The sequence below is a fragment of the Mercenaria mercenaria genome, chromosome 18, assembly GCF_021730395.1.
Source record: "Mercenaria mercenaria strain notata chromosome 18, MADL_Memer_1, whole genome shotgun sequence".
Taxonomy (NCBI): Eukaryota; Metazoa; Mollusca; class Bivalvia; order Venerida; family Veneridae; genus Mercenaria; species Mercenaria mercenaria.
The window spans coordinates 35,549,695-35,574,872 of NC_069378.1; the positions used below are offsets into that span (position 1 = coordinate 35,549,695).

General features: G+C 37.1%; 1 protein-coding gene across 3 annotated transcripts in view; it reads right to left on the bottom strand.

The window, feature by feature from the left end:
• The window catches only part of LOC123537798 (inositol-trisphosphate 3-kinase homolog), an 82,085-nt gene that overhangs the window by 16,748 nt on the left and 40,159 nt on the right, over positions 1-25,178 (bottom strand). For all 3 annotated transcript variants that reach the window (XR_008368308.1, XM_053529582.1, XM_045321627.2), the window contains 5 exons: positions 22,535-22,684; positions 22,038-22,110; positions 19,677-19,812; positions 12,489-12,545; positions 6,359-6,532 (listed from right to left, as the gene is read on the bottom strand). Coding sequence is in view for 2 of the 3 variants with exons in the window: in XM_053529582.1 (XP_053385557.1) it covers positions 6,359-6,532; positions 12,489-12,545; positions 19,677-19,812; positions 22,038-22,110; positions 22,535-22,684 (590 nt within the window). In the remaining variant the exon portion in view is untranslated. The remainder of the gene's footprint in view (positions 1-6,358; positions 6,533-12,488; positions 12,546-19,676; positions 19,813-22,037; positions 22,111-22,534; positions 22,685-25,178) is intronic.

Below are 25,178 nucleotides of genomic sequence, written 5' to 3' on the forward strand. Positions count from 1 at the left end.
CTACAGAAAAGTGGTCTCGATTTTTCCCTACGGCTAGTAATGAAAAAGTTACAATATAAGCTATTTATAGTAACAACAAAGGGAAGTAATTCTAAAAAGGGAACTGCGCATGACACTTCTTCTCATGATGGTGTATAATTGTGCCAAGTTACATCAAAATCACTCCATGCATGAAGAAGAAATGCTTTGGACAAAGTCATTCTTGTATCTGACCTTTGGCCTCTAAGTGTGACCTTGACCTTAGACCTAGGGACCTGGTTCTTGCGCATGACACTCCGTCTCGTGGTGGTGAACATTTGTGCCAAGTTATATCAAAATCCCTCTATGCATGAAGAAGAAATGCTCCGGACAAGGTTTTCATTCTTGTATCCTTTGACCTCTAAGTGTGACCTTGACCTTAGACCTAGGGACTTGGTTCTTGCGCATGACACTCCGCCTCGTGGTGGTGAACATTTGTGCCAAGTTATATCAAAATCCCTCCATGCATGAAGAAGATATGCTCTGGACAAAGTTTTCTTTCTTGTGTCCTTTGACCTCTAAGTGTGACCTTGACCTTAGACCTAGGGACCTGGTTCTTGCGCATGACACTCCGTCTCATGATGATGAACAACTGTGCCAACTTTCATCAAAATCCCTCCATGCATGAAGAAGATATGCTCCGGACAAAGTCATTCTTGAATTTGACCTTTGACCTCTAAGTGTGACCTTGACCTTAGACCTAGGGACCTTGTTCTTGCGCATGACACTCCATCTCATATTGGTGAACAACTGTGCCAAGTTTCATCAAAATCCCTCCATGCATGTAGAAGATGTGCTCCGGACAAAGTCTGTGGACGCCGCCCGCCCGCCATAACGCCCGCCCGCCCTCCAGGGGCGTTCCCATAATACGTCCCGTTTTTCAAACGGGCGTATAAAAAGGCAAAAAACGGAAGGCTAGTGATGACAATAAACTTTCGCGTTTAAACAATTACATGTTTACTTCATTTTCTTATTTTAATCATATTTGATTGTTCTTTGTTAAATATATAAAATAATACAAGCATATCGTTTTAACACGGAACAAAACAAAAACAAGAGGGCCATGATGGCCCTATATCGCTCACCTGTTATCATTGCACTTGAGGACAAGAAGGTCCTCAGAAAAAATATCTAATTCCAAAGGACAGGAACAACAAAGGGAAGAAATTAAACCAAAAAGAAAAAAAATTCTTACAAGGTACAGATATGCCAAATTTACACCTAAGAATTGGAGGTACCATCCAAGTTGTACCACAGAAAAGTGGTCTCGTTTTTCCCTACGCCAATAATAAAAAAAGTTACTAAACAAGCTATTTAAAGTAACGTAAAAGGGAAGTAATTAAAAAAAAATGATTGTAAGTTAACAAAGAAGGAAATCTGCCAAATAAATCTGTTGACTAATGAAATTTCAGATCAGTATCTTCATTATTTTACAGAGATATACCCATTTTAATTTGAAATAAAGGGAGGTAATTTGACATAAAATCAGTCCATAGTTATCTACCCTCATTGGCTCAGTCCAACTAATGACAATAATGAAATTTCAAATAAGTCCTATAAGGACTTACTGATATAAATCCATTTTGACTATAATCAGGGGAGGTAATCAGATATAAAATAACTCTGGAACCTACGATTGGATCTGATTTGTCATGGAATCCAAGATTTATTGTTGTTGAAGATATTTTGGAAGTTTGTATAAAAAAAACATAAAAGAAGTCTCTATATGGCTGCAAAAGCCAAAATAGCCAATTTTGGACCTTTCAGGGGCCATAACTCTGGAACCCATAATGGAATCTGGCCAGTTTAAGAAAGGAACCAAGATCTTGTGGTGATACAAGTTGTGTGCAAGTTTGGTTAAAATCAAATCATAAATGAAGTTGCTATTGTGCAGACAAGGTCAAAATAGCTAATTTTGGCCCTTTCAGGGGCCATAACTCTAGAACCCATTATGGGATCTAGCCGGTTCAACAATGGAACTGAGATCTTATGGCAACACAAGTTTTGTGCAAGTTTGATTAAATTCAAATCATAAATGAAGCTGCTATTGTGCAGACAAGGTCAAAATAGCTAATTCTGGCCCTTTCAGGGGCCATTACTCTGGAACCCATAAAGGAATCTAGCCAGTTCAAAAAAGGAACCAAGATCTTATAGTGATACAAGTTGTGTGCAAGTTTGGTTAAAATCAAATCATAAATGAAGCTGCTATTGTGCAGACAAGGTCAAAATTGCTAATTCTGGCCCTTTCAGGGGCCATTACTCTGGAACCCATAATGAGATCTGACCAGTTCAAGAAAGGAACTGAGATCTTATCGTGATACAAGTTGTGTGCCAGTTTGGTAAAAATCAAATCATAAATAAAGCTGCTATTGTGCAGACAAGGTCAAAAAAGCAGATTTTGGCCCTTTCAGGGGCCATAACTCTGGAACCCATAATGGGATCTGGCCAGTTCAAGAAAGGAACCGAGATCTTATGGTGATACAAGTTGTGTGCAAGTTTGGTTCAAATAAAATGTAAATGAAACCACTATCGTGCAGACAAGAAATTGTTGACGCACGCACGGACTGACGACGGATGAAGGGTGACCACAAAAGCTCACCTTGTCATTATGTGACAGGTGAGCTAAAAATCAAATGTAAGTAAGCATTCAAATCTTTTTCCAGTTGTATGAACATGTTTCAAATGTTAAAATGATGCTAAAATATTAAGAAAGTTGGTCACATTTGTGGTCCCTGGAAGTCAGTTTTAAGATCGGTGTGCAAAACTGTACATGTCATCCAAATTTCAAGACTGTATCTTAAAGTAGAAATGTGCCCCAACTACATGATATTAAAATGGCAATTTTTTCCTAGGTCAGGGGCCATAACTCCTACAATACTGAATGAATCTGGATGTGAAACCCCTGATGCACAACTGCACATGCTGACCAACATTCCTGTAAACTTTGGTGACTCTAGGTCAAGTACTTTTGGAGCTACCCACAGCACAACATTAAAATGACCAATTTTTAACTAATCAGGGGCCATAACTCCTACATGACTGAATGAATCCGGACGTGAAACCACAGGTGCACAACTGCACATGCTGACCAACATTCCTGTACACTTTGGTGACTCTAGGTCAAATACTTTTGGAGCTACGCGCGACAGAACATTAAAATGACCAATTTTTTACTAAGTCAGGGGCCATAACTCCTACATGACTGGATGAATCTGGATGCAAAATCCCAGGTACACAACTTCACATGCTGACCATCATTCCTGTAAACTTTGGTGACTCTAGGTCAAATACTTTTGGAGCTACGCGCGGCACAACATTAAAATGACCAATTTTTTACTAAGTCAGGGGCCATAACTCCTACATGACTGGATGAATCCGGACGCGAAACCCCAGGTGCACAACTACACATGCTGACCAACATTCCTGTAAACTTTGGTGACTCTACGTCAAATACTTTTGGAGCTAGGCGCGACACAACACTAAAATGACCAATTTTTACAAAGTCAGGGGCCAAAACTCCTACATGACTGAATGAATCAAGACGCTAAACCCCAGGTGCACAACTACACATGCTGACCAACATTCCTGTAAAGTTTTGTGACTCTACGTCAAATATTTTTGGAGCTAGGCACGACACAACATTCTCGGTAGGACGGACGTTCCTACATATGGATACTTATGTGGCTATTCTTTTGTTCTCTCTGTTGTTCTTTTAGCCACGTAAGAGAAAAATAGCCACATAAAAGCCTTACGGAATGAATGACATCAAAGAACAAGAGCTGTCGGATGACAGCGCGCTCGACTATTCGAAAAATTGATTGAAGAATGGGGTCAAAATATTTCCATAGATTTTCAGACAAAAGAAAAAAATGGATTAAACAAAAGACGTTCCTGTATTTGTGGATTTTGATTAGTCTTGCACTAAATGGCAATGTGTGACCATGATGGCAAATATGTTAAGTTATATGTTAGGCAAAATATGGACTTGTATGACAAATTTAACTAACTTCCAAGTCCAATAAGGGTCATAATTCAGTCAAAATAGTTGACAGAGTTATGTACACTTGCCTACAGATGGAAATCATGTTGATATACTAGTGTTAAAAGTTTCAAAGCCATATGTCAAATAGTCTTGACAAAACATGGACATATATGAAAACAGAACCAATTTCCACGTTCAAAAAGGGCCATAATTCAGCCAAAAAAATGACAGAGTTATGTACTCTTGCCTATTGATAGAGACTATAATACTGAACAAGATATAAAAGTTTCAAAGCCATATGTCAAGCACTTTACACAAAATATAAACTGGTACAAAAAACTTAACCAAGATTTCTAAGTCAAAAGGGGCCATAATTCAGTCAAAATGCTCGAAAGAGTTATGTACTCTTGCCTATAAATGGACATGGTGATAGTTAACAAGATTAGTGTTGAAAGTTTCAAAGCTTTATCTCAAAAGACTTTGTCAAAATGTGGACTGGTATGAAAAACTTAACCAGTGTGTGACGCCGACACCGACGCCATGGTGAGTAGGATAGCTCCACTTATTCTTCGAAAAAGTACAGTTACCTATTGTTCCTATAGCCACCTATGTATGCAAATCTGAGCTCGGACGGACGGACGGACGGAAGGACAAGGGCAAATCTATATGCTCCCCCCAAAGTGGGGGCATAAAAACAAGGAAGTAGGTCAGTAGGTTAAGGTCAGTTAGGTGATGCCTAAGACTGTGACTCAAGCAGACTTGGAGCGCCGGTATAAATTACAGACTCCAGTACATACCAGATTAACTAAATTTGAACGAAAATATCTTAAATGTATATATTTTGTAACCATGGTGATAGTAACCCTAACCTTTAGTCAGTATTTTATGCATATTGTACACTAAATGCATGCGGAATTTTTGCCGTGTGCTACAACTGATAATCACTTTCGGGCATGCGCAGAAGACCGCTCCAAGTCTGCAATGAATTACATCAGATGCCTAATCACTTGGGGTCATCAGATAATTATAATGAAACAGTCTAGGAAATATGATCTGATGAGTTTTGAAGTATTTTTTCCTAATTAATTCATATAAGTGACCCCTGGAGTGGGGCCCCTTTTCACCCCAGGGGCATAATTTGAACAATCTTGTTAGAGGTCCACTACACAATGCTACATACCAAATATCAAAGGCTTAGGCCTTGAACTTTCAGTCAAGAAGATTTTTCCTAAGTCTATGTAAAACTTGGGACCCACAGGGCAGGGCCTCTTTTCACCCCAGGGACATAATTTGAATAATTTCTGTAGAGGACAACTAGACAATGCTACATACCAAATATCAAAAGCCTATGCCTTGCAGTTTCAAGCAAGAAGATTTTTAAAGTTTCTTTCCTATATAAGTCTATGTAAACTTGTGACCAACTGGGTGGGGCCTCTTTTCAACTCAGAGGCACAATTTGAACAATCTTGTTAGAGGTCCACTACACAATGCTACATACTACATACCAAATATCAAATAACCTAGGCCTTGAACTTTCAGTCAAGAAGATTTTTCCTATATAAGTATATGTAAAACTTGGGACCCCCAGGGTAGGGCCTCTTTTCACCCCAGGGGCATAATTTGAACAAATCCTAGGCCTTGCAGTTTCAGACAGAGGATTTTTAAAGTTTTTTCCATTATAAGTCTATGTAAAACTTGGGAACCCCGGGGCGGGGCCTCTTTTCACCCCAGGGGCATAATTTGAGCATTCTTGGTAGAAGACCACAAGCCATGCTGCATACATAATATCAAAGGGGTGATGTTGAGGTTTCAGACAAGAAGATTTTTAAAGTTTTTTCCTTTATAAGTCTGTGTAAAACTTGGGACCCCCGGGTGGGGCCTCTTTTCACCCCAGGGGCATAATTTGAGCAATTTTCATAGAGGACCATAAGATGATGTCACAAGTCAAATATCAAGGCTCTACACCTTGCGGTTTTGGACAAGAAGATTTTTAAAGTTTTTCCTTTCAGTTGCCATGGCAACCAGAGTTCTTCGTGGATTTCAATTCTAAGGGCAATTTTGAAAGGGGACCACACAAGGGTCATTCCTGTGAAGTTTGGTGTAAATCTGCCCTTTGGTTTTCAAGAAGATTTTTTTAGAAATTGTTGAAACACGACGCATGACTGACGACGAACATCAAGCGGTCACAAAAGCTCACCTTGAGCCTTTGGCTCAGGTGAGGTAATAAAACTGAGGGAGAACCTAATATAGATGATAAAATCATTTATCTTGGACAATGGATGACAGACCCAACACCATCACACTAGCTCACCCTGAATTCGGTTTAGATGAGCTAATATCTGACAAAATAGTCATTACCTCATGTGTCATAAAAAATGCTGAGTCCTCTATATGTTGTCTTACTTCTTTTAACCGATGTACGAGTGATTGCTGAACAATTCTTCTGTTGTTTATAAACTTCGATAGTATGCCATGGATTTGCTCTTTAGATTTTACCCGTTTTAAATTGGATGATGGTGTTTCTCCCGACATCTGAAAGAAATCTTTTGTATATTATTATTGTTATTTTACACTGTTTGTTTGTTCCAATAAAAACAAAGCAGAGCCAGCTAATAACAGGGTAGGAAAAAGCTGTGTTGAGCCAGGACAGACCAACAGGATTTGCACATTTGTGTTTACATTTTTTTTTTGTGTTTTATTCCTATTCCAGCTAAACTGGCAGTCCACGATGGCCTAGTTTAATTACTGCTATATTAAACAACTCACAAAAGGAAGAAATCTCTGATATTATGTGGCAGGAACTAGAAACATTACAATATCATGCAGTATTGCAAATTTTCATAACGATAATTTCTTGATTTATTACAAATAAGTAGAAATTAATGCACATTAGTTTCTACATTTATGTATTTATATTTACAGTGATGCTGAGCTGGCACTGACCCTCAAATCCCTTTATCTTTTTGATATGATTATGTTTTTATGGCACACTAAAAGAGTCTAGGTTATATGGTGCCAAACAGGACTAAAAATGTATTTTAAAAGCATCAAATTCATTACAGCATAACAACTGATTTTAAATATGAAAATTTTCAGTAAAAGGGAAAGGATCTGTTAATATAGTATGGCTTTTGTGGTTTTTTTCTGGCAAATTCTCCCCCTCGTGACATAAAATGCTGTCGGCCTAATCTGCACATCTTAATCAAATAATCTTTATTACTTACATCACATATGATTTGTCAGCTAATTCTGCACACTAAGTATTGTCTATGTAGTATTTAACATTCTGATTATTTCTATGTGGCAAAACATGAAAGCGGCGAGCTGCTGAGATTGATTCTCAATATTTTCTTATTACTGCCTTAAATACAAGAGCTGTCACAGGAGACAGCATGCTCGACTACTTCGATGCTGGATAGTGAAACTGGGCACATTTAACGAAGCTGGAGCTGTCACTTGGGTGTTTAATGACTCCAACATGGATGAAATATTGGATAACAGCTTGAGTCTGTGTCAAAAGTACTAAGTAACTAGAGCTATCACTAAAGGTGATGAATGTACCCCCCGCATGCACTGACACAGTACATTGCAATCTGACGCACACAAGATTGCATAATTATGTGGACTTTATGTATATAGACTGTATGTATACAGTATAGTAACAAAAAACAAAGTCCCATAACTATGCAGAATATTTATCTAAAAGAATGTAACATGCACCATGCACAACTAGGGTTGGCACTGATCACTTGTGTGAAGTTTCATTAAGTTGTATGCAAGGGTTTGAAAGATTAGGCGTGCACAAGATTGCATATGCAGACTGTATGTACATAGTATGTTAACAAGAAACAAAGTCCCAAAACTCTGCAATTTTTGTTGTTGAAAGAACGTGACATGCCCGATGCACAACTAATATTGTTACTGATCACTTGTGTGAAGTTTCATTAAACTGTGTCAAGGGGATGAGGAGAGATGGTGCGCACAAAATTGTGTCTATGTATATAGTATAGTAACAAAAAAAACAAAGTCCTGTAACTCTGCAAAAAAAATTCTGAAAGAACCAAACATGCCCCATGCATAACTAATATTGTTACTGATCACTTGTGTGAAGTTTCATTAAATTGTGTCAAGGGGTTCAGGAGAGATGGTGTGCACAACATTGTGTCTATGTATATAGTATAGTAACAAAAAACAAAGTCCCATAACTCTGCAATTATTTTTTTTCGGAAAGAACCTAACATGCCCCATGCACAACTACTGTTGTTACTGATCACTTGTGTGAAGTTTTATTAAATTGTGTCAAGGGGATGAGGACAGATGGTGCGCACAAAATTTTGTCTACGGACAGACAGACAACCTGAAACCAGTATAACCCCCCTTACAACTTTGTTGTCGGGGGGTACAATAAGAGAGATAAGGATCAAGTGTATCAAAACATTAAATATTAAGTATAATTCTTAGCAAAAAGGGGGCATAATTCATGAAATATTGGTGCAACAGTGATGCACCTTGTGTCATGTTGAATCAAATCCATTTTGTAATAACTTGAGATATAGTGAAAATGCATCAAAATTAACTTTAACTCTTAGTAACAAGAGGACCATGATGGTCCTGAATCGCTCACCTCTTCCCACAAGACCCAGTTTTGAGTATGACGTCGTTTTTTCTATTATTTGACATAGTGACCTAGTTTTTGAGCTCATATGACCCAGTTTTGAAATTGACCTAGATATTATCAAGATAAAAATTCTGACCAATTTTCATGAAGATCCATTGAAAATATGGTCTCTAGAGAGGTCACAAGGTTTTCCTATTATTTGACCTATTAACCTAGTTTTCGAAGGTACGTGACCCTGTTTTGAACTTTACCTAGATATCATCAAGGTGAACATTCTCACTAATTTTCACGAAGATCTCATGAAAAATATGGCCTCTAGAGAGGTCACAAGGTTTTTCTATTTTTAGACCTACTGGCCTAGTTTTTGACCGCAGGTGACCCAGTTTCGAAACTGACCTAGATATCATCAAGGTGAACATTCAGATCAATTTTCATGAAGATCCATTGAAAAATATGGCCTCTAGAGAGGTCAAAAGATTTTAATAATTTTACACCTATGACCTAGTTTTTGACCGCAGTTGACCCAGTTTTAAACTTGACCTAGATATCATCAAGATGAACATTCAGACCAACTTTCATACAGATCCCATGAAAAGTATGGCCTCTAGAGAGGTCGCAAGGTTTTTTTATTATTTGACCTACTGACCTAGATTTTTAGGGCAAGTGACCCAGTTTCAAACTTGACCTAGATATCATCAAGATGAACATTCTGACCAATTTTTATGGAGATCCATTCACAAGTATGGCCTCTAGAAAGGTCACAAGGTTTTTCTATTTTTAGACCTACTGACCTAGTTTTTGACCGCACATGACCCTGTTTCAAACTTGATCTCTTCAAGATGAACATTCAGACCAATTTTCATACAGATCCCATGAAAAATATGGCCTTTAGAGAGGTCACAAAGTTTTTCTATTATTTGACATACTGACCTAGTTTTGAAGGCACGTGACCCAGTTTTGAACTTGACCTAGATATCATCAAGATGAACATTCAGACCAACTTTCATACAGATCCCATGAAAAACATGGCCTCTAGAGAGGTCACAAGGTTTTTCTATTATTTGACCTACTGACCTAGTTTTTGATGGCACGTGACCCGCTTTCGAACTTGACCTAGATATCATCAAGGTGAACATTCTGACCAATTTTCATGAAGATCTCATGAAATATATGGCCTCTAGAGAGGTCACAAGGTTTTTCTATTTTTAGACCTACTGACCTAGTTTTTGACCGCACATGACCTAGTTTCGAACTTGACTTAGACATCATCAAGATGAACATTCAGACCAACTTTCATACAGATCCCATGAAAAATACGGCCTTTAGAGAGGTCACAAGGTTTTTCTATTATTTGACCTACTGACCTAGTTTTAGATGGCACGTGACCCAGTTTCGAACTTGACCTAGATATCATCAAGGTGAACATTCTGACCAATTTTCATGAAGATCTTTTGAAATATATGGCCTCTAGAGAGGTCACAAGGTTTTTCTATTTTTAGGCCTACTGACCTAGTTTTTGAAGGCACGTGACCCAGTTTCGAACTTGACCTAGATATCATCAAGGTAAACATTCTGACCAATTTTCATGAAGATCTTTGAAATATATGGCCTCTAGAGAGGTCACAAGGTTTTTCTATTTTTAGACCTACTGACCTAGTTTTTGATGTAACGTGACCCAGTTTGGAACTCGACCTAGATATCATCACGATGAACATTCTGACCAATTTTCATGAAGATCTTGTGAAATATATGTCCTCTAGAGAGGTCACAAGGTTTTTCTATTTTTAGACCTACTGACCTAGTTTTTAAAGGCACGTGACCCAGTTTCAAACTTGACCTAGATATCATCAAGGTGAACATTCTGACCAGTTTTCATGAAGATCTTTTGAAATATATGGCCTCTAGAGAGGTCACAAGGTTTTTCTATTTTTAGATCTACTGACCTAGTTTTTGATGGCATGTGACCCAGTTTCGAACTTGACCTAGATATCATCAAGATGAACATTCAGACCAAATTTCATAAAGATCCCATGAAAAATGTGACCTCTAGAGTGGTCACAAGCAAAGTTTACGGACGCACACACACACGCACGCACGCACGGACTGACGGACGGACGACGGACACCGCGCGATCACAAAAGCTCACCTTGTCACTTTGTGACAGGTGAGCTAAAAAGGGCATAATTCATGAAAAATTGGTGCCAGAGTTAATGGACCTTGTGTCATATGATGTGGGTGATAAGGTGGAACAACTATTTTAAATCTGAATCAATTCCATTCAGTAATCTGAGTTAGAGTGAAAGTGCATCAAAACTTTAACATGAAATTGTAAGTAAAAAGGGGGATAATTCATGAAATAATGGTGCAAAAGTTATGACCCTTGTGTCATATGATGTGAGTGATGATGCTGAACAACTATTTTAAGTTTGAATCAAATCCATAATAATAACTGAGATAGAGTAAAATTGCACCAAAACTTTAACCTGAAATTCTAAGTAAAAAGGGGTATAATTCATTAAATATTGGTGCCAGAGTTATGACCCTTGTGCCATATGATGTGGGTGATGATGTTGAACAACTATTTCAAGTTTGAATCAAATCCATTTATTTATAACTGAGATAAAGTGAAAGTGCACCAAAACTTTAACCTGGAATTCTAAGTAAAAAGGGGGGATAATTCATGAAAAATTGATGCCAGAGTTATGACCTTTGTGCCATATGATGTGGGTGATGATGAGGAACAACTATTTTAAGTCTGAAGTAAATCCATCAAGTAATAACAAAGATAAAAAGAAAGTGCATCAAAACTTTAACCAAAGTGCAGACGCGGAAGGAAGCCGACGCCGAAGCCAGGTTGAGTAGGATAGCTCTCCATACTTCGTATAGTCGAGCTTAAAATATATTCATTATATCTGGACCACTCCTAGCATTTTGAAACCAAAGTACTGACAGAATAGCAAATATATTGCATTATTATGTCCCTCTCAACCTGTCCTTCTTCCATTTTCAGACCTTTAACAAACACAGATTTTTCGCTTAATGAAAACTGAGTCATGAAAGTTTTCAAACAGATATTACTTAGTCAGAAAGGTGGTGGTAATATTGGATTTTGAGGGTAAGTGCATTAATTATTTCCTGATAAACATCAATGAAATTTAGCTATGCTGGATCAGGCATTTAATTTCTTGGTTATCTAAAAATGATATGCATAGTTCTGACATAGCCTATTCTTATTTTATAGTAATTAATTACCATTAAGTCAGTCAAACTTGACGGAACTGGCTCAATTCTGAATGCAAGGTTTTTCAAAGAAAGGAAGAATTTTAATGCATAAATATTAATTACAGCTGAGTAAATATGCTCTCTACTCTGAATGGAAGGGTTAAGGTACTCAACAGTGACTTTTATAGTGTCTGATTGAAAATTTTGTGTACATGAACATGCAAAAAAAGGTGAACAGAATTACGCTATGCCCAGAATAAGCTTGAACGACTGTAATATCTGCTCTCTAATAAATGATCTTATTCAACCATAAGCCCCATGTGGTTCTGGGACAATCTGTGTATGAAAAGAATTGGAACCACTGCCTTATGCTTGCATGATCGTAAGAGGCGACTAATAGGGTCTTAACACTTGGTTTTGCTGTAACTCTGTGATTCCAGCAGGTATGCAAATTTTGATTCCATACCTCATGTTTTTATTTCAATGTAAATGAGATGTGAAACCAAAATTTGTAGTCCTGTTTGGCGCCATATAACCTATACTGTGTTGGTGCGCGGTAAAACCCAAATAAATAAATAAATAAATATTCAACCACAAATAACTATTCTGGATAAATCATTTCTTAATTATGAACTTCAGTAAACCTACCCTTAATGCTTCTATTCGAAACCCAAACTCAGCTGTAGAACTTTCTCTTTCTCTAAACTGAAATAAGAAAGTAACAGTATGAAAGACTTCAACAGTCAGTCTTCCAAAGGGGTATGATACGATTTCAAGTTTTGTTAAATTTACTTATTTCTAGTCATGCATTGATTTTGAAATTATATATTGTGTGTTGACAGGTAAAAACTTGACTGTAAAATCATATCATTTTGTTGGCATTCAAATTTTTCATTTTCAGCCGAAGTGGCATTTTGAAGATGACAGGAAATCATGGATTTCTAAAACTAAGGATTTATTTTTTGTAAGGATTCTACTCCATGGATTAACACAACAAGAAAATACTGAAAAAATAAATTCCCCCAAAAATAACAATGATGTTAAAAATAAACTAGAGCTGTCATAAGAGTGATGAATCATACCCCCGCATTACGGACCTTGACCTTTGACCTCAAAATCAATAGGGGTCATCTGCTGGGCATGACAAACCTTCCAATTAACTTCCATGAAACTAGGCCTAAGCGCTCTCAAGTTATCGTCCGGACACAAACCGGATAAACTGTTCCGGGTCACTGTGACCTTGACCTTTGACCTACTGACCTCAGAATCAATAGGGGTCATCTGCTGGTCATGACCAACCTTCCTATTCTTTCATGATCCTAGGACCAAGCGTTCTCAAGTTATCGTCTGGAAACCGTTTAACTGTTCTGGGTCCTTCTGACCTTGACCTTTGACCTACTGACCTCAAAGTGGAACATGACCTGTATTTTATGATGTTACAACTGTGTACCAAAAATTATGTTCCTAGGCTCAAGCATTCTCAAGTTATCATCTGGAAACCGTTTTAACTGTTTCGGGTCATTGTGACCTTGACCTTTGACCTACTGACCTCAAAGTCGCTCTTAACCTGTATTTTATGATGTTACATCTGTGTAACAAAATCTATGATCCTAGGTCCAAGTGTTCTCAAGTTATCATCCGGGAACCGCTTTACTGTTCTGGGTCATTGTGACCTTGACCTTTGACCTAAAAGTTGAATTTAACCTGTATTTTACGATGTTATACATGTGTACCAATATTTATGATCCTAGGTCCAAGTGTTCTCCAGTTATCATCCGGGAACTGCTTAACTGTTCTGGGTCATTGTGACCTTGACCTTTGACCTACTGACCTCAAAGGTGAACTTGACCTGTATTTTATGATGTTAAATCTGTGTTCCAAAAATTTTTTTTTAATCTGCCAAGCCTTTCAGAGTTATTTTCTGGAAACAATGAAAACCAACGGACCGACCAACAGACAAGCTCACTCCTATATACCTCCCAAACTTCGTTTTGTGGGGGTATAATTAGAACTATAAAAATCTATTGTAAGATTCACTATCCTTAACAATGGCTTGCCTTGATTTGTTTAATATAAGACAATACCATTAATAATATTCATCTGCTAAAGAACCCAAATAGCAGCTATGGGAAATTTTCAAAATACCTTGGTAAGTTTTGAATTAATCATAATAAACAATTTGGGTAGGATTAATTCATTTCATTTCAGTCATTTTGGACAAAAAAAGGTTTAATTTCAATTTTAGCTTTATTTTTGATGGGTTATTACTAAAATTTCGGGACATCTTAGCACGAAAGCAATAATTTTTTAAAAAAATCTTCCTGGGGTGGAATATTGCCATGGGAAATACATGTCTGCCAAAAACATCTTGAATATATATTATATATATGGAGAGAGAGCGTTATAGGACCTGTGCAATGCATGTCAGATTATCACAGTAGAAAAGTTTCAATCCATTCCCATTAGTGGGTTACCAGATAATATACCAAAACTTAAACAAAAAATGCTACGTTAAACTTGGCCTTGGAATCATCAAGATAATCATTCTGACCAAATTTCATGAAGATAGGGTCATAAATGTGGCCTCTACAGTGTTAACAAGTGAATGAAGTATTGCCATGCAATACAAAGTCCCCTACTGGAAGGCACCTAATTTTCTCTACTGCAGTATAACATAATGAACTGATATCTGTCAATGATGTATAAACAATATTGTACTATATATACAATATAATATAACAAAGCACTTGGATTAAAATTTGCATATATAAAAACGTACAGTTGTTTTCATTTGGATTTTTTTTTGGTCGATTATACAAAAAATTATCATAAAAGTTATTTAGAGTAACAACAAAGTGAAATAAACCCTAAAAAAAAAAAAAAAAAAAAATCTATAAAATTTAAGTCCACAAGAAACTCTTTACCAGGTAGAGATAGATCAAAATACACCTAAAATTTGGATGTACCGTGCATGTTGTACCACAGAAAAGTGGTCTCAATTTTTCCCTACGGCCAGTAATAAAAAAGTTACAATATAATCTATTTATAGTAACAACAAAGGGACATAATTCTAAAAAAAGTGTGCCTCATAGGGGTGAACATTTCTACCAAGTTACATCAAAATCCCTCCATGCATGAAGAAGAAATGCTCCAGACAAACTCATTCTTGAATTTGACCTTTAACCTCTAAGTATGACCTTGACCTTAGACCTAGGGACCTGGTTCTGTCGTGTGACAATTCGTCTCATGGTGGTGAACATTTGTGCCAAGTTACATTACAATCCCTCAATGCATAAAGAAGAAATGCTCCAGACAAAGTCATTCTTGAATTTGACCTTTGACCTCTAAGTGTGACCTTGACCTTAGACCTAGAGCCGGGGCTTTGCGCACAACATGTTGTCTCATCCAGGGAAATGTTTGTGCCAACTGATATTTAAATCCTGTTTTGCATGACAAAGTTATAGACCGGACAGGAAAAAAATCTTATTGACCTTTGATCTCGAAGTGTGACCTTGACCTTTAAGCTAGGGTTCTGGGTGTTGCGCATGACACATCGTCTCATAATGGGGAACATTTGTGCCAAGTAATATCAAAATCCCTTCATGGATGACAGAGTTATAGACCGGACAGGAAACAGACCCTGTTCATGCCATGTTAACATTTGACTGCTAAGTGTGACCTTGACCTTTGAGCTAGGGGTCTGAAAGTTGTGCACGACACATCGTCTTATTATGAGGTACAATTATGCCAACTGATATTAAAATCCCTTCATAGATGAGAGAGTTATGGACCGGACAGGAAAAAAGCCCTGTTGACCTTTGACCTCAAATTGTGACCTTGACCTTTGAGCTAGGGGTGCGGGTTTTCCGCACGACACATCGCCTTATCATGGGGAACATTTTTGCCAAGTAATATTAAAATCCCTTCATGGATGAAAGAGTTATGGACCGGACACGAAACAGACCCTGTTCATGCCATGTTAACATTTGACTGCTAAGTGTGACCTTGACCTTTGAGCTAGGGGTCTGAAAGTTGTGCATGACATATCATCTTATTATGAGGTACAATTGTGCCATGTGATATTAAAATCCCTTCGTGGATGGGAGAGTTATGGACCGGACAGGAAAAAAGCCCTGTTTACCTTTGACCTCCAATTGTGACCTTGACCTTCAAGCTAGGGGTCCGGGTTTTGCGCATGACACGTCGTCTCATCATGGGGAACATTTGTGCCAAGTAATATTAAAATCCCTTCATGGATAAAAGAGTTATGGACCGGACACGAAATTGCGGACGGACGGAATGACAGAATGACGGAATGACAGAATGACGGAATGACGGAAAAGCGCATTCCTATAGTCCCCGAAACTGGTTTTCAACCAGTAGGGGACTAACAAGCGTTTCCTTTTATTTGAGTGATGACCTAGTTTTTGACCCCACATGACCCAGTTTCGAATGTAGCCTAGGAATCATCAAGATAAACATTCTTATCAAGTTTCATGAAGATAGGGTCATAGATATGGCCTCTAGAGTTGTAACAAGCTTTTCCTTTGATTTAAGCAGGTGACCTAGTTTCTGATCCCAAATGACCCAGTTTCCAATTTGGCTTAGGAATCATCAAGATTATCATTCTGACCAAGTTTCATTAAGATATCGACATAAATGTGGCCTCTAGTGTGTTAGCAAGCTTTTCCTTTAATTTGACCTGGTGACCTAGTTTTAGACACCACATGACCCAGTTTTGAACTTGGCCTAGAGATCATTAAGATAAACATTCTGTGCAAGATTGTACCAAATCAAAGCATAAATGAAACCTCTATATGGCTGAAAGGGCCAAAACAGAAATTTTGCCACTTTCAGGGGCAGTAACTCTAGAACCCATGATGGAATCCAGCCGATTTTCTAAAGGGACCAAGAACTTATTGTGACTTAAGTTGTGTGTAAGTGTGGTTAAAATCGAATGTAAAAAGTCACTTTGTATCAATCAAACCATAAATGAAGTCTCTATATGGCTGCAAATGCCAAAATAGCAAATTTTGGCCCTTTAAGGGGCCATTACTCTGTAACCCACAAAGAGATCTGGCCAGTTTTCGAAAGGAACCGAGATATTACACCAATACAGTTAAGTTGTGAGCAAGTTTGATTAAAATTGACTGCAAAATGTGGTCTCTATCATGTTTAAAAGCCAAAATAGCAAATTTTGGCCTTTTAAGGGGCCATAACTCTGGAACCCATGATTGGATCTGGCCAGTTTTCGAAAGGAACCAAGATATTATGCCAATACAAGTTGTGTGCAAGTTTGATTAAAATTGATTGCAAAATGTGGTCTCTATCATGTTCACAAGATGGACGAAGGGCGATAACAAAAGCTCACCTTGTCACTAAGTGACAGGTGAGCTAAAAAGGGCATTAATTTGTAGAAATTAAAACAGAGTTATGGAACGCAAGCACAGTCCATCACAGTTAATAAGTGTGTGAAGTTTCAATCCATTCCCATTAATAAGTACAGAGATACCAGCTTACACACAAAAACTTAACCAAATCAGGACACCAACACAGATGCTGACCAATGGGCAAATCAAGTAGTTCTTCCTATTCAGAATAAACCAAACAGACATCTTGATTAAAAAATATCCTTCTTTATTACAAACGGAAGTGCAATCTGAGAATTCTTAGTTCTTAATGGCAACGTTAGTCCCAAAATGCATTATACTTTAATTGTATCCTAAATTGAGAATTTTAAGGACAAGTTATTGCGGCAATAAATTGTGAAAAACTGCCGAAGGTGTACCTAATATTTTGTCCCTATAAATGATTATATATTTTTTTTTTCCTGCAAATGCATTGTATTATCAAGAGTGAGCAGAAAAAAACAGAAAGTTATGATTTTGATCAATTCTGATTTAGAAGTAAAGTAAAGTATCTAACAAGAACTGTCCGTAAGACAGCGTGCTCCACTATTCGGTGATTTGACAGTAAAATGATATATGTCTCAATAAGAGACCTTTTCTTTAAAAGGAAGATACACCAAGGGGCATAATTCTGTCAAGAACACAAAGTAGAGTTATTGGGATTAATACCACACATACAGATAATGATGGTAAAGATATATTTTGAGTTTCAAGTCATTATCTTTTATAGTACCAAAAGTTATGTCCAGAAAACGAAGTTTGTTAAAAAATTTAAGTATGAAAGGGGCATAATTTGGTCAAAATGCAAATCAGAGTTATGGGAATTGTTACCACACATGTAGATAATGATGATAAAGATACATTTTAAGTTTCAAGTCCTTATCTTATATTGCATTAAAGTTATATCCAGAAAGCGAAGATTGCAAAAAACTTTAAGTACAAAAGGGGCATAATTCTGTAAAAAATCCCAATCGAGTTTTTGGGGTTTGTAACCATACTGCAGATGATGATTATAAAGAACATTTTTAATTTCAAGTCATTATCTTTTAAAGTACCAAAGATATGTCTATAAACGAAGCTTTCGAAAAAATTAACATGAAAGTAATTCCAAGTATAACAACTTTGTGACCTTGACCTTGGGTATAATGGGCCCAGCCCCTGCACATATTTTGTTTGTGTGCTGAACAATGTTTATGTGAACTTACAGTAAGATATAAGCAATGGTAACAAAGATATGACAGAAAAACAAAGGTTGCCAAAAAAGTTTAACCTCAAAAATAACCTAAGTATAACGTCTTGGTGACCTTGAACTTGGGTATAATGGGTCCAGCCTCTGTACACACTTTGTTTGTATTCTGGACAATGTTTATGTAAAGTTACAGTAAGATATAAGCAATAGTAACAAAGATATGACAGAAAAACAAAGATTGCCGAAAAATTTTTTAACCCCTTAAAATAACCTAAGTATAACACCTTGGTGACCTTGACCTTGGGTATAATGGGGCTCAGCCCCTAAACATTTTTTGTTTTGTATACTGGACAATGTTTTGTGAATTTATAGTAAGTTTAAAACCAATAGTAACAAAGATATGACAGAAAAACAAAGGTAGCCGAAAAACTTTAACCTTAAAAATAACCTAAGTATAACACCTTCGTGACCTTGACCTTGGGTATCATGGGCTCAGCCCCTACACATACTTTTTTTGTATACTGGACAATGTTTATGTGAAGTTACAGTAAGATATAAGCAATAGTAACAAAGATATGACAGAAAAAACAAAGGTAGCCGAAAAACTTTAACCTAGAAAGGTCACGCCTACGCCGGCACGAGTAGAATAGCCCCCCTATCCCCCGAATAGTGGAGCTAAAAATCTCTTATAATCTGGACACCCCTAATCATTCAACTGAAAGATGTGTTGACTATTTTCAAATGAAAGTAAACTTTCATAATGTCTTTTCTAGGAATAGTTACATTTTCTAAAGTTAAAAAAAAGCTTTTCTCCATACTGCAGTTAAAATCATGATGTATTTATTCATCAGTGATTTTACAACTGCAATTACTCTACAATTTTCACCAATTACATAAAACGTATTGTAAATAAAAGGGACTCTAACCCTTATTTATCCTTTTTAAAGCCCCTACAATTATAAATGACATGCACTTCTGTCCATAGTCAAATAACATTAAACAAATCCAAAAATATAACTTGTAAATGAAAATACAGCCTGATCTAAGAATACTGGACGATCGAAAAATACTAAAAAAAATTGCAGCCAAGATGCTGTTCAGTTTTGTTTGATTACACTGAAATGCGTTCTGATAGGAGAAAATGAAAATGTTATGCCGTCTTGGCCATTATCGCATATAAAACACTCCTAAATATTGAACATGTCACCTTTTACACTCATTTCAATTAAAGACATGTACCTGCATATACCGCAATTTTGTAATGCTCTGCCTTTGTTGTTCCTCTGCTGTTGGAGCTGTGGAATCTAGTGCCACCATTTTATCATATAAATCTTTACGTAATGTTGTGTTTGAAACTTCTGATTCAAGGAATGTTCTGAAACCAATACAAAGGTGTCCTAGTGAAAAAGAGGGCCTTAACTGTTCAGATAAGCAAGTTATTCTGCTAAGCCCTTTTTGCAAATATATAATACAGTTTTACAAAAACAACAAAATAAATCCAACAAATGATACATAACAAAAAGGCCATACAGGTTGTCATCTATGTTGATGCCCTCTATGTTGCTGTCCTCTATGTTGTTGTCATCTATGTTGATGCCCTCTATGATGCTATCCTCTATATTGTTGTCATCTATGTTGATGCCCTCTATGATGCTATCCTCTATATTGTTGTCATCTATATTGTTGTCATCTATGTTGTTGTCCTCTATGATGCTGTCCTCTATATTGCTGTCATCTATGTTGATGCCCTCTATGATGCCACCTCTATGTTATTGTCATCTATGTTGATGCCCTCTTTGTGGCTGTCCTCTATGTTGTTGTCCTCTATGTTGCTGTCCTCTATGTTGTTGTCATCTATGTTGATGCCCTCTATGATGCTGTCCTCTATGTTGTTGTCATCTATGTTGATGCCCTCTATGATGCTATCCTCTATATTGTTGTCCTCTATGATGCTGTCCTCTATGTTGTTGTCATCTATGTTGATGCACTCTATGATGCTATCCTCTATGTTGTTGTCATCTATGCTGATGCCCTCTATGATGCTATCCTCTATGTTGTTGTCATCTATGTTGATGCCCTCTATGTTGCTGTCCTCTATGTTGTTGTCATCTATGTTGATGCCCTCTATGATGCTATCCTCTATATTGTTGTCATCTATATTGTTGTCATCTATGTTGTTGTCCTCTATGATGCTGTCCTCTATACTGCTGTCATCTATGTTGATGCCCTATATGATGCTATCCTCTATGTTATTGTCATCTATGTTGATGCCCTCTATGTGGCTGTCCTCTATGTTGTTGTCATCTATATTGATGTCCTCTATGTTGCTGTCCTCTATGTTGTTGTCATCTATGTTGATGCCCTCTATGATGCTGTCCTCTATGTTGTTGTCATCTATGTTGATGCCCTCTATGATGCTATCCTCTATATTGTTGTCCTCTATGATGCTGTCCTCTATGTTGTTGTCATCTATGTTGATGCACTCTATGATGCTATCCTCTATGTTGTTGTCATCTATGTTGATGCCCTCTATGATGCTATCCTCTATGTCGTTGTCATCTATGTTGATGCCCTCTATGATGCTGTCCTCCTCTATGTTGATGCCCTCTATGATGCTGTCCTCTATGTCGTTGTCATCTATGTTAATGCCCTCTAGGTCAGAGACCACCAATTCAAAAAAGTACAGGGAACTTACTGGGAATGAGGTAAGTGTATACCTGGGAATAAGGTAACGTCTGTGCGTTCTGTTTGGTCAGTCATGAAAACAAACCCAGAAGGATTATTTTTTCAAATTGATATTTTTTCATGCATTTACAGCATTTTATTTTACTTTTTACCCAAATTGCTACATTTTTTTTGTGTATTGAAAAAAAGTTTTATCAAACGAATTTTCCTGCCATGTCAATGATGTAAACAGGGGGTCATCTCATTCACACGAAAATTACTTAAATAAAGTATCACTATTCATATGTTTTTCATCCGATATTTTGGTAGAACTAAGATAGTTCTTGAAAAACTTGCAATTAGATATACATGTTTCGATGTATGGAAGGCCGTACATGCCATAATGTTACAATGTAAGTCTATGGGAAAACAATTGGTGGTCTCTAACCTCTATGTTGATGCCCTCTATGTTGTTGTCATCTGTGTTGTCATCTATATTGCTGTTATCTATGTTGCTATCCTCTATGCTGTTGTCCTTTATGTTGCTTTCATTTGTGTTGTTGTCATCTATGTTGTTGACATCTATGTTGCTGTCATCTATATTGCTATCCTCTATGTTGCTGTCCTCTCTGTTGCTGTTGTCTGTGTTGTTCTCCTATATGATTTTATCAGATACAAGCCTTACAAATGGATACATTCAATGATCAAAAGAAACTTGATATTTTCAATACCATGTTAATGATGAGGATGTAACTTTACAGAGACAAAGAGATTTGAAATGTTATCTTTCTAAGCTTTACATCAGTGACAACCACACCTTCTTATATGACATCAGTTTTTTCACCTTTTTTGTCGATGATATATCTTATGTCCTAGCTTCAAGTGTCTGGGGCTAAAAATAAGAGAAAGTGACAGTTAAACTAAGTAAACACTGACCTTGTACCCATTTTCACATCCATTATACTGGGGTCTGTAAAGTGCTGCAACAAGTCCTCTATTTCTATAAAATCTGAAATATCTGTCAAGGTAGAAAAGTTCAATCTAATGTAATGTATGTATTTTAGGAACCTCAATAACGCTTTCACAAACATATCAAAAATATCTATACAGTCAAGACATGGTACCTAAAACTTGCTTGTCTCAAATTCCCCCCTACTATCAATATTCCTTCTAAAAGTATATAAGTTGTCTCAGTTAAATTAGTATTTCATATATCACTAAAGAATTTCACATTCCATCTCTTGAACTGCTTATGTAAGCATGTAAATACAAAATACCTATCTTTGATTGTATATTGCTTTCTTAATAAATAATAAAAAAAAATCTTATAACTTTGTTTAGAAAAGACGTCAAATCTTCATCATTCTCAAACATTGCAGAGTTGTACGTGAAAGCGGAAAAGCTGATTTGATTTTTTCAATGGTAAAGGATACATTCTGTATTGTATTCTACTTCCCTATAGAACATTGGCACGATATCACGTGCAGTATCTTCCATCAATGTCTCATATGCTTGGGTTTCATTGTTATCTTTTGTGTAGCGTTTCTTCCATATTGTGTTTGGTCCTGCTGGAGCAAAACCACCTGTAACCAACAATATAATTCACACATGACATGGAATCTACTTTCAGGGACAAGAGCCTATAAATATGTATACATATGTATAAATGTGTAAACTGTGTGTTCATTAGTTGATATACAAGAGCTGTCAGTGGACAGCCTGCTCAACTATTCTGTGCTTGATAGTATAATATAAGCAATGAGTAAAACTTTAACATTACTATAAGCATATTCTAAGTCGAAGGGGGCCATAATTCAGTCAAAATGCTTGATAGAGTTGCCTCCTCCTTTTAACAGACTGGGGTCATGATGGTAAACAAGTATGCAAAATATGAAAGCAATCTTTAATGGACTTTGAAAATATTTGGGGGGGTACGCAAATTTAACATTTATTCTAAGTCGAAAAGGGGCCATAATTCAGTCAAAAAGCTTGATAGAGTTGCCTTTCCCCCTTTTACAGACTGGGGTCATGATGGTAAACAAGTATGCAAAAATGAAAGCAATATCTCAATGGACTTTTAAAATTTTGGGTGGTACGCAACTTTAACATTTTTTCTAAGTCGAAAAAGGGGGCCATAATTCAGTCAAATGCTTTATAGGGGTTGCCTCCTCTTTTTACAGACTGGGGTCATGATGGGAAACAAGTACGCAAAATATGAATGCAAAAATCTCAATGGACTTTGAAAATATTTGGGGTGGTACGCAAACTTTAACATTTGTGTGACGTTCACGCTCACACTAACGCTCATGCCGGGGCGAGTAGGATAGCTCCCCTATTCTTCGAATAGTCGAGCTAAAAATGCTAAATCATTGCAACTACTTCTATCAAATAAAGAGAAAAACTGGTGTAAGTGTACAAAGGGCTGTCTCCATGTGTTCAATGGCCTTGGCATCCAGGACGCTGGATCCATTTGTTCAATGACCATACAACTTACCTGGATGTTCAGGAAGCTGGATCCCAGTGCTCAACAGCAAAACAGCCTACATAAACACCCTGATCTGTATCCACATGTTTTATATTCAACAACTTACTTTGAGATATCTAGCAAACTAGATCCATGCATTCAACAGTCTACATAAACACCCTGATCTGTATCCACGTGTTTTATATTAAACAACTTACTTTGAGATCTGGCAAACTAGATCCATGCATTCAACAGCCTACATAAACACCCTGATCTGTATCCACGTGTTTTATATTAAACAACTTACTTTGAGATCTGGCAAACTAGATCCATGCATTCAACAGCCTACATAAACACCCTGATCTGTATCCACGTGTTTTATATTAAACAACTTACCTTGAGATCTTTGTTTGTTTGTTTGTTTTGGGTTTAACGCCATTTTTCAACAGTATTTCAGTCATGTAATGGCGGGCAGTTAACCTAACCAGTGTTCCTGGATTCTGTACCAGTATAAACCTGTCCTCCGCAAGTAACTGCCAACTTCCCCACATGAATCAGAGGTGGAGGACTAACGATTTCAGACACAATGTCGTTTATCAAACAGTCATAGAGAACTAAATCTATGCATTCAACAGCCTACATAAACACCCTGTACCCACATATTTTATATTAAACAACTTACCTTGAGATCTGGCAAACTAGATCCATGCATTCAACAGCCTAAATAAACACCCTGATCTGTATCGAAGAGTTGAATAAACAACTTACCTTGAGATCTACCAAACTGGATCTATTGTGTTAAGCAACAAATAGTTTTCAAAAAGCATTGACTTGTACGAAAACTGAATCAATTTCCAAGTCCAAAAAAGTCCGTAATTCAGCCAAAATAGTTGACAGAGTTATGTACTCTTGCCTACAGATGGGGACATGTTCAAAGTTTCAAAACATCACAGAACTTAATAAATCAAGGGTCATAACTCCATTGAAAATCACCAAACCAGAATATGCCCAAAATATGCACTACTTTGCTTGGCATGATCTTCTGTGTGAAGTCTGGTGTATATTTGCATATGTTTAACAGATATAACTGTGTAACTTACATTGATGTCCTGCCAGCTGTATCCATATGTGTAACAGATATAACTGTGCAACGTACCTGGATGTCCTGCCAGCTGTGTCCATATGTTTAACAGATATAACTGTGTAACTTACATTGATGTCCTGCCAGCTGTATCCATATGTGTAACAGATATAACTGTGCAACTTACCTGGATGTCCTGCCAGCTGAATCCATATGTTAAACAGATACAACTGTGCAACTTACCTGGATGTCCTGCCAGCTGAATCCATATGTTTAACAGATACAACTGTGCAACTTACCTGGATGTCCTGCCAGCTGAATCCATATGTTTAACAGATACAACTGTGCAACTTACCTGGATGTCCTGCCAGCTGTATCCATATGTTTAACAGATACAACTGTGCAACTTACCTGGATGTCCTGCCAGCTGAATCCCTAGTTTAACAATACAACTGTGCAACTACCTGGATGTCCCGCCCCTGAATCCTATGTTTAACAGATACAATTGTGCAACTTACCTGGATTTTCCTGC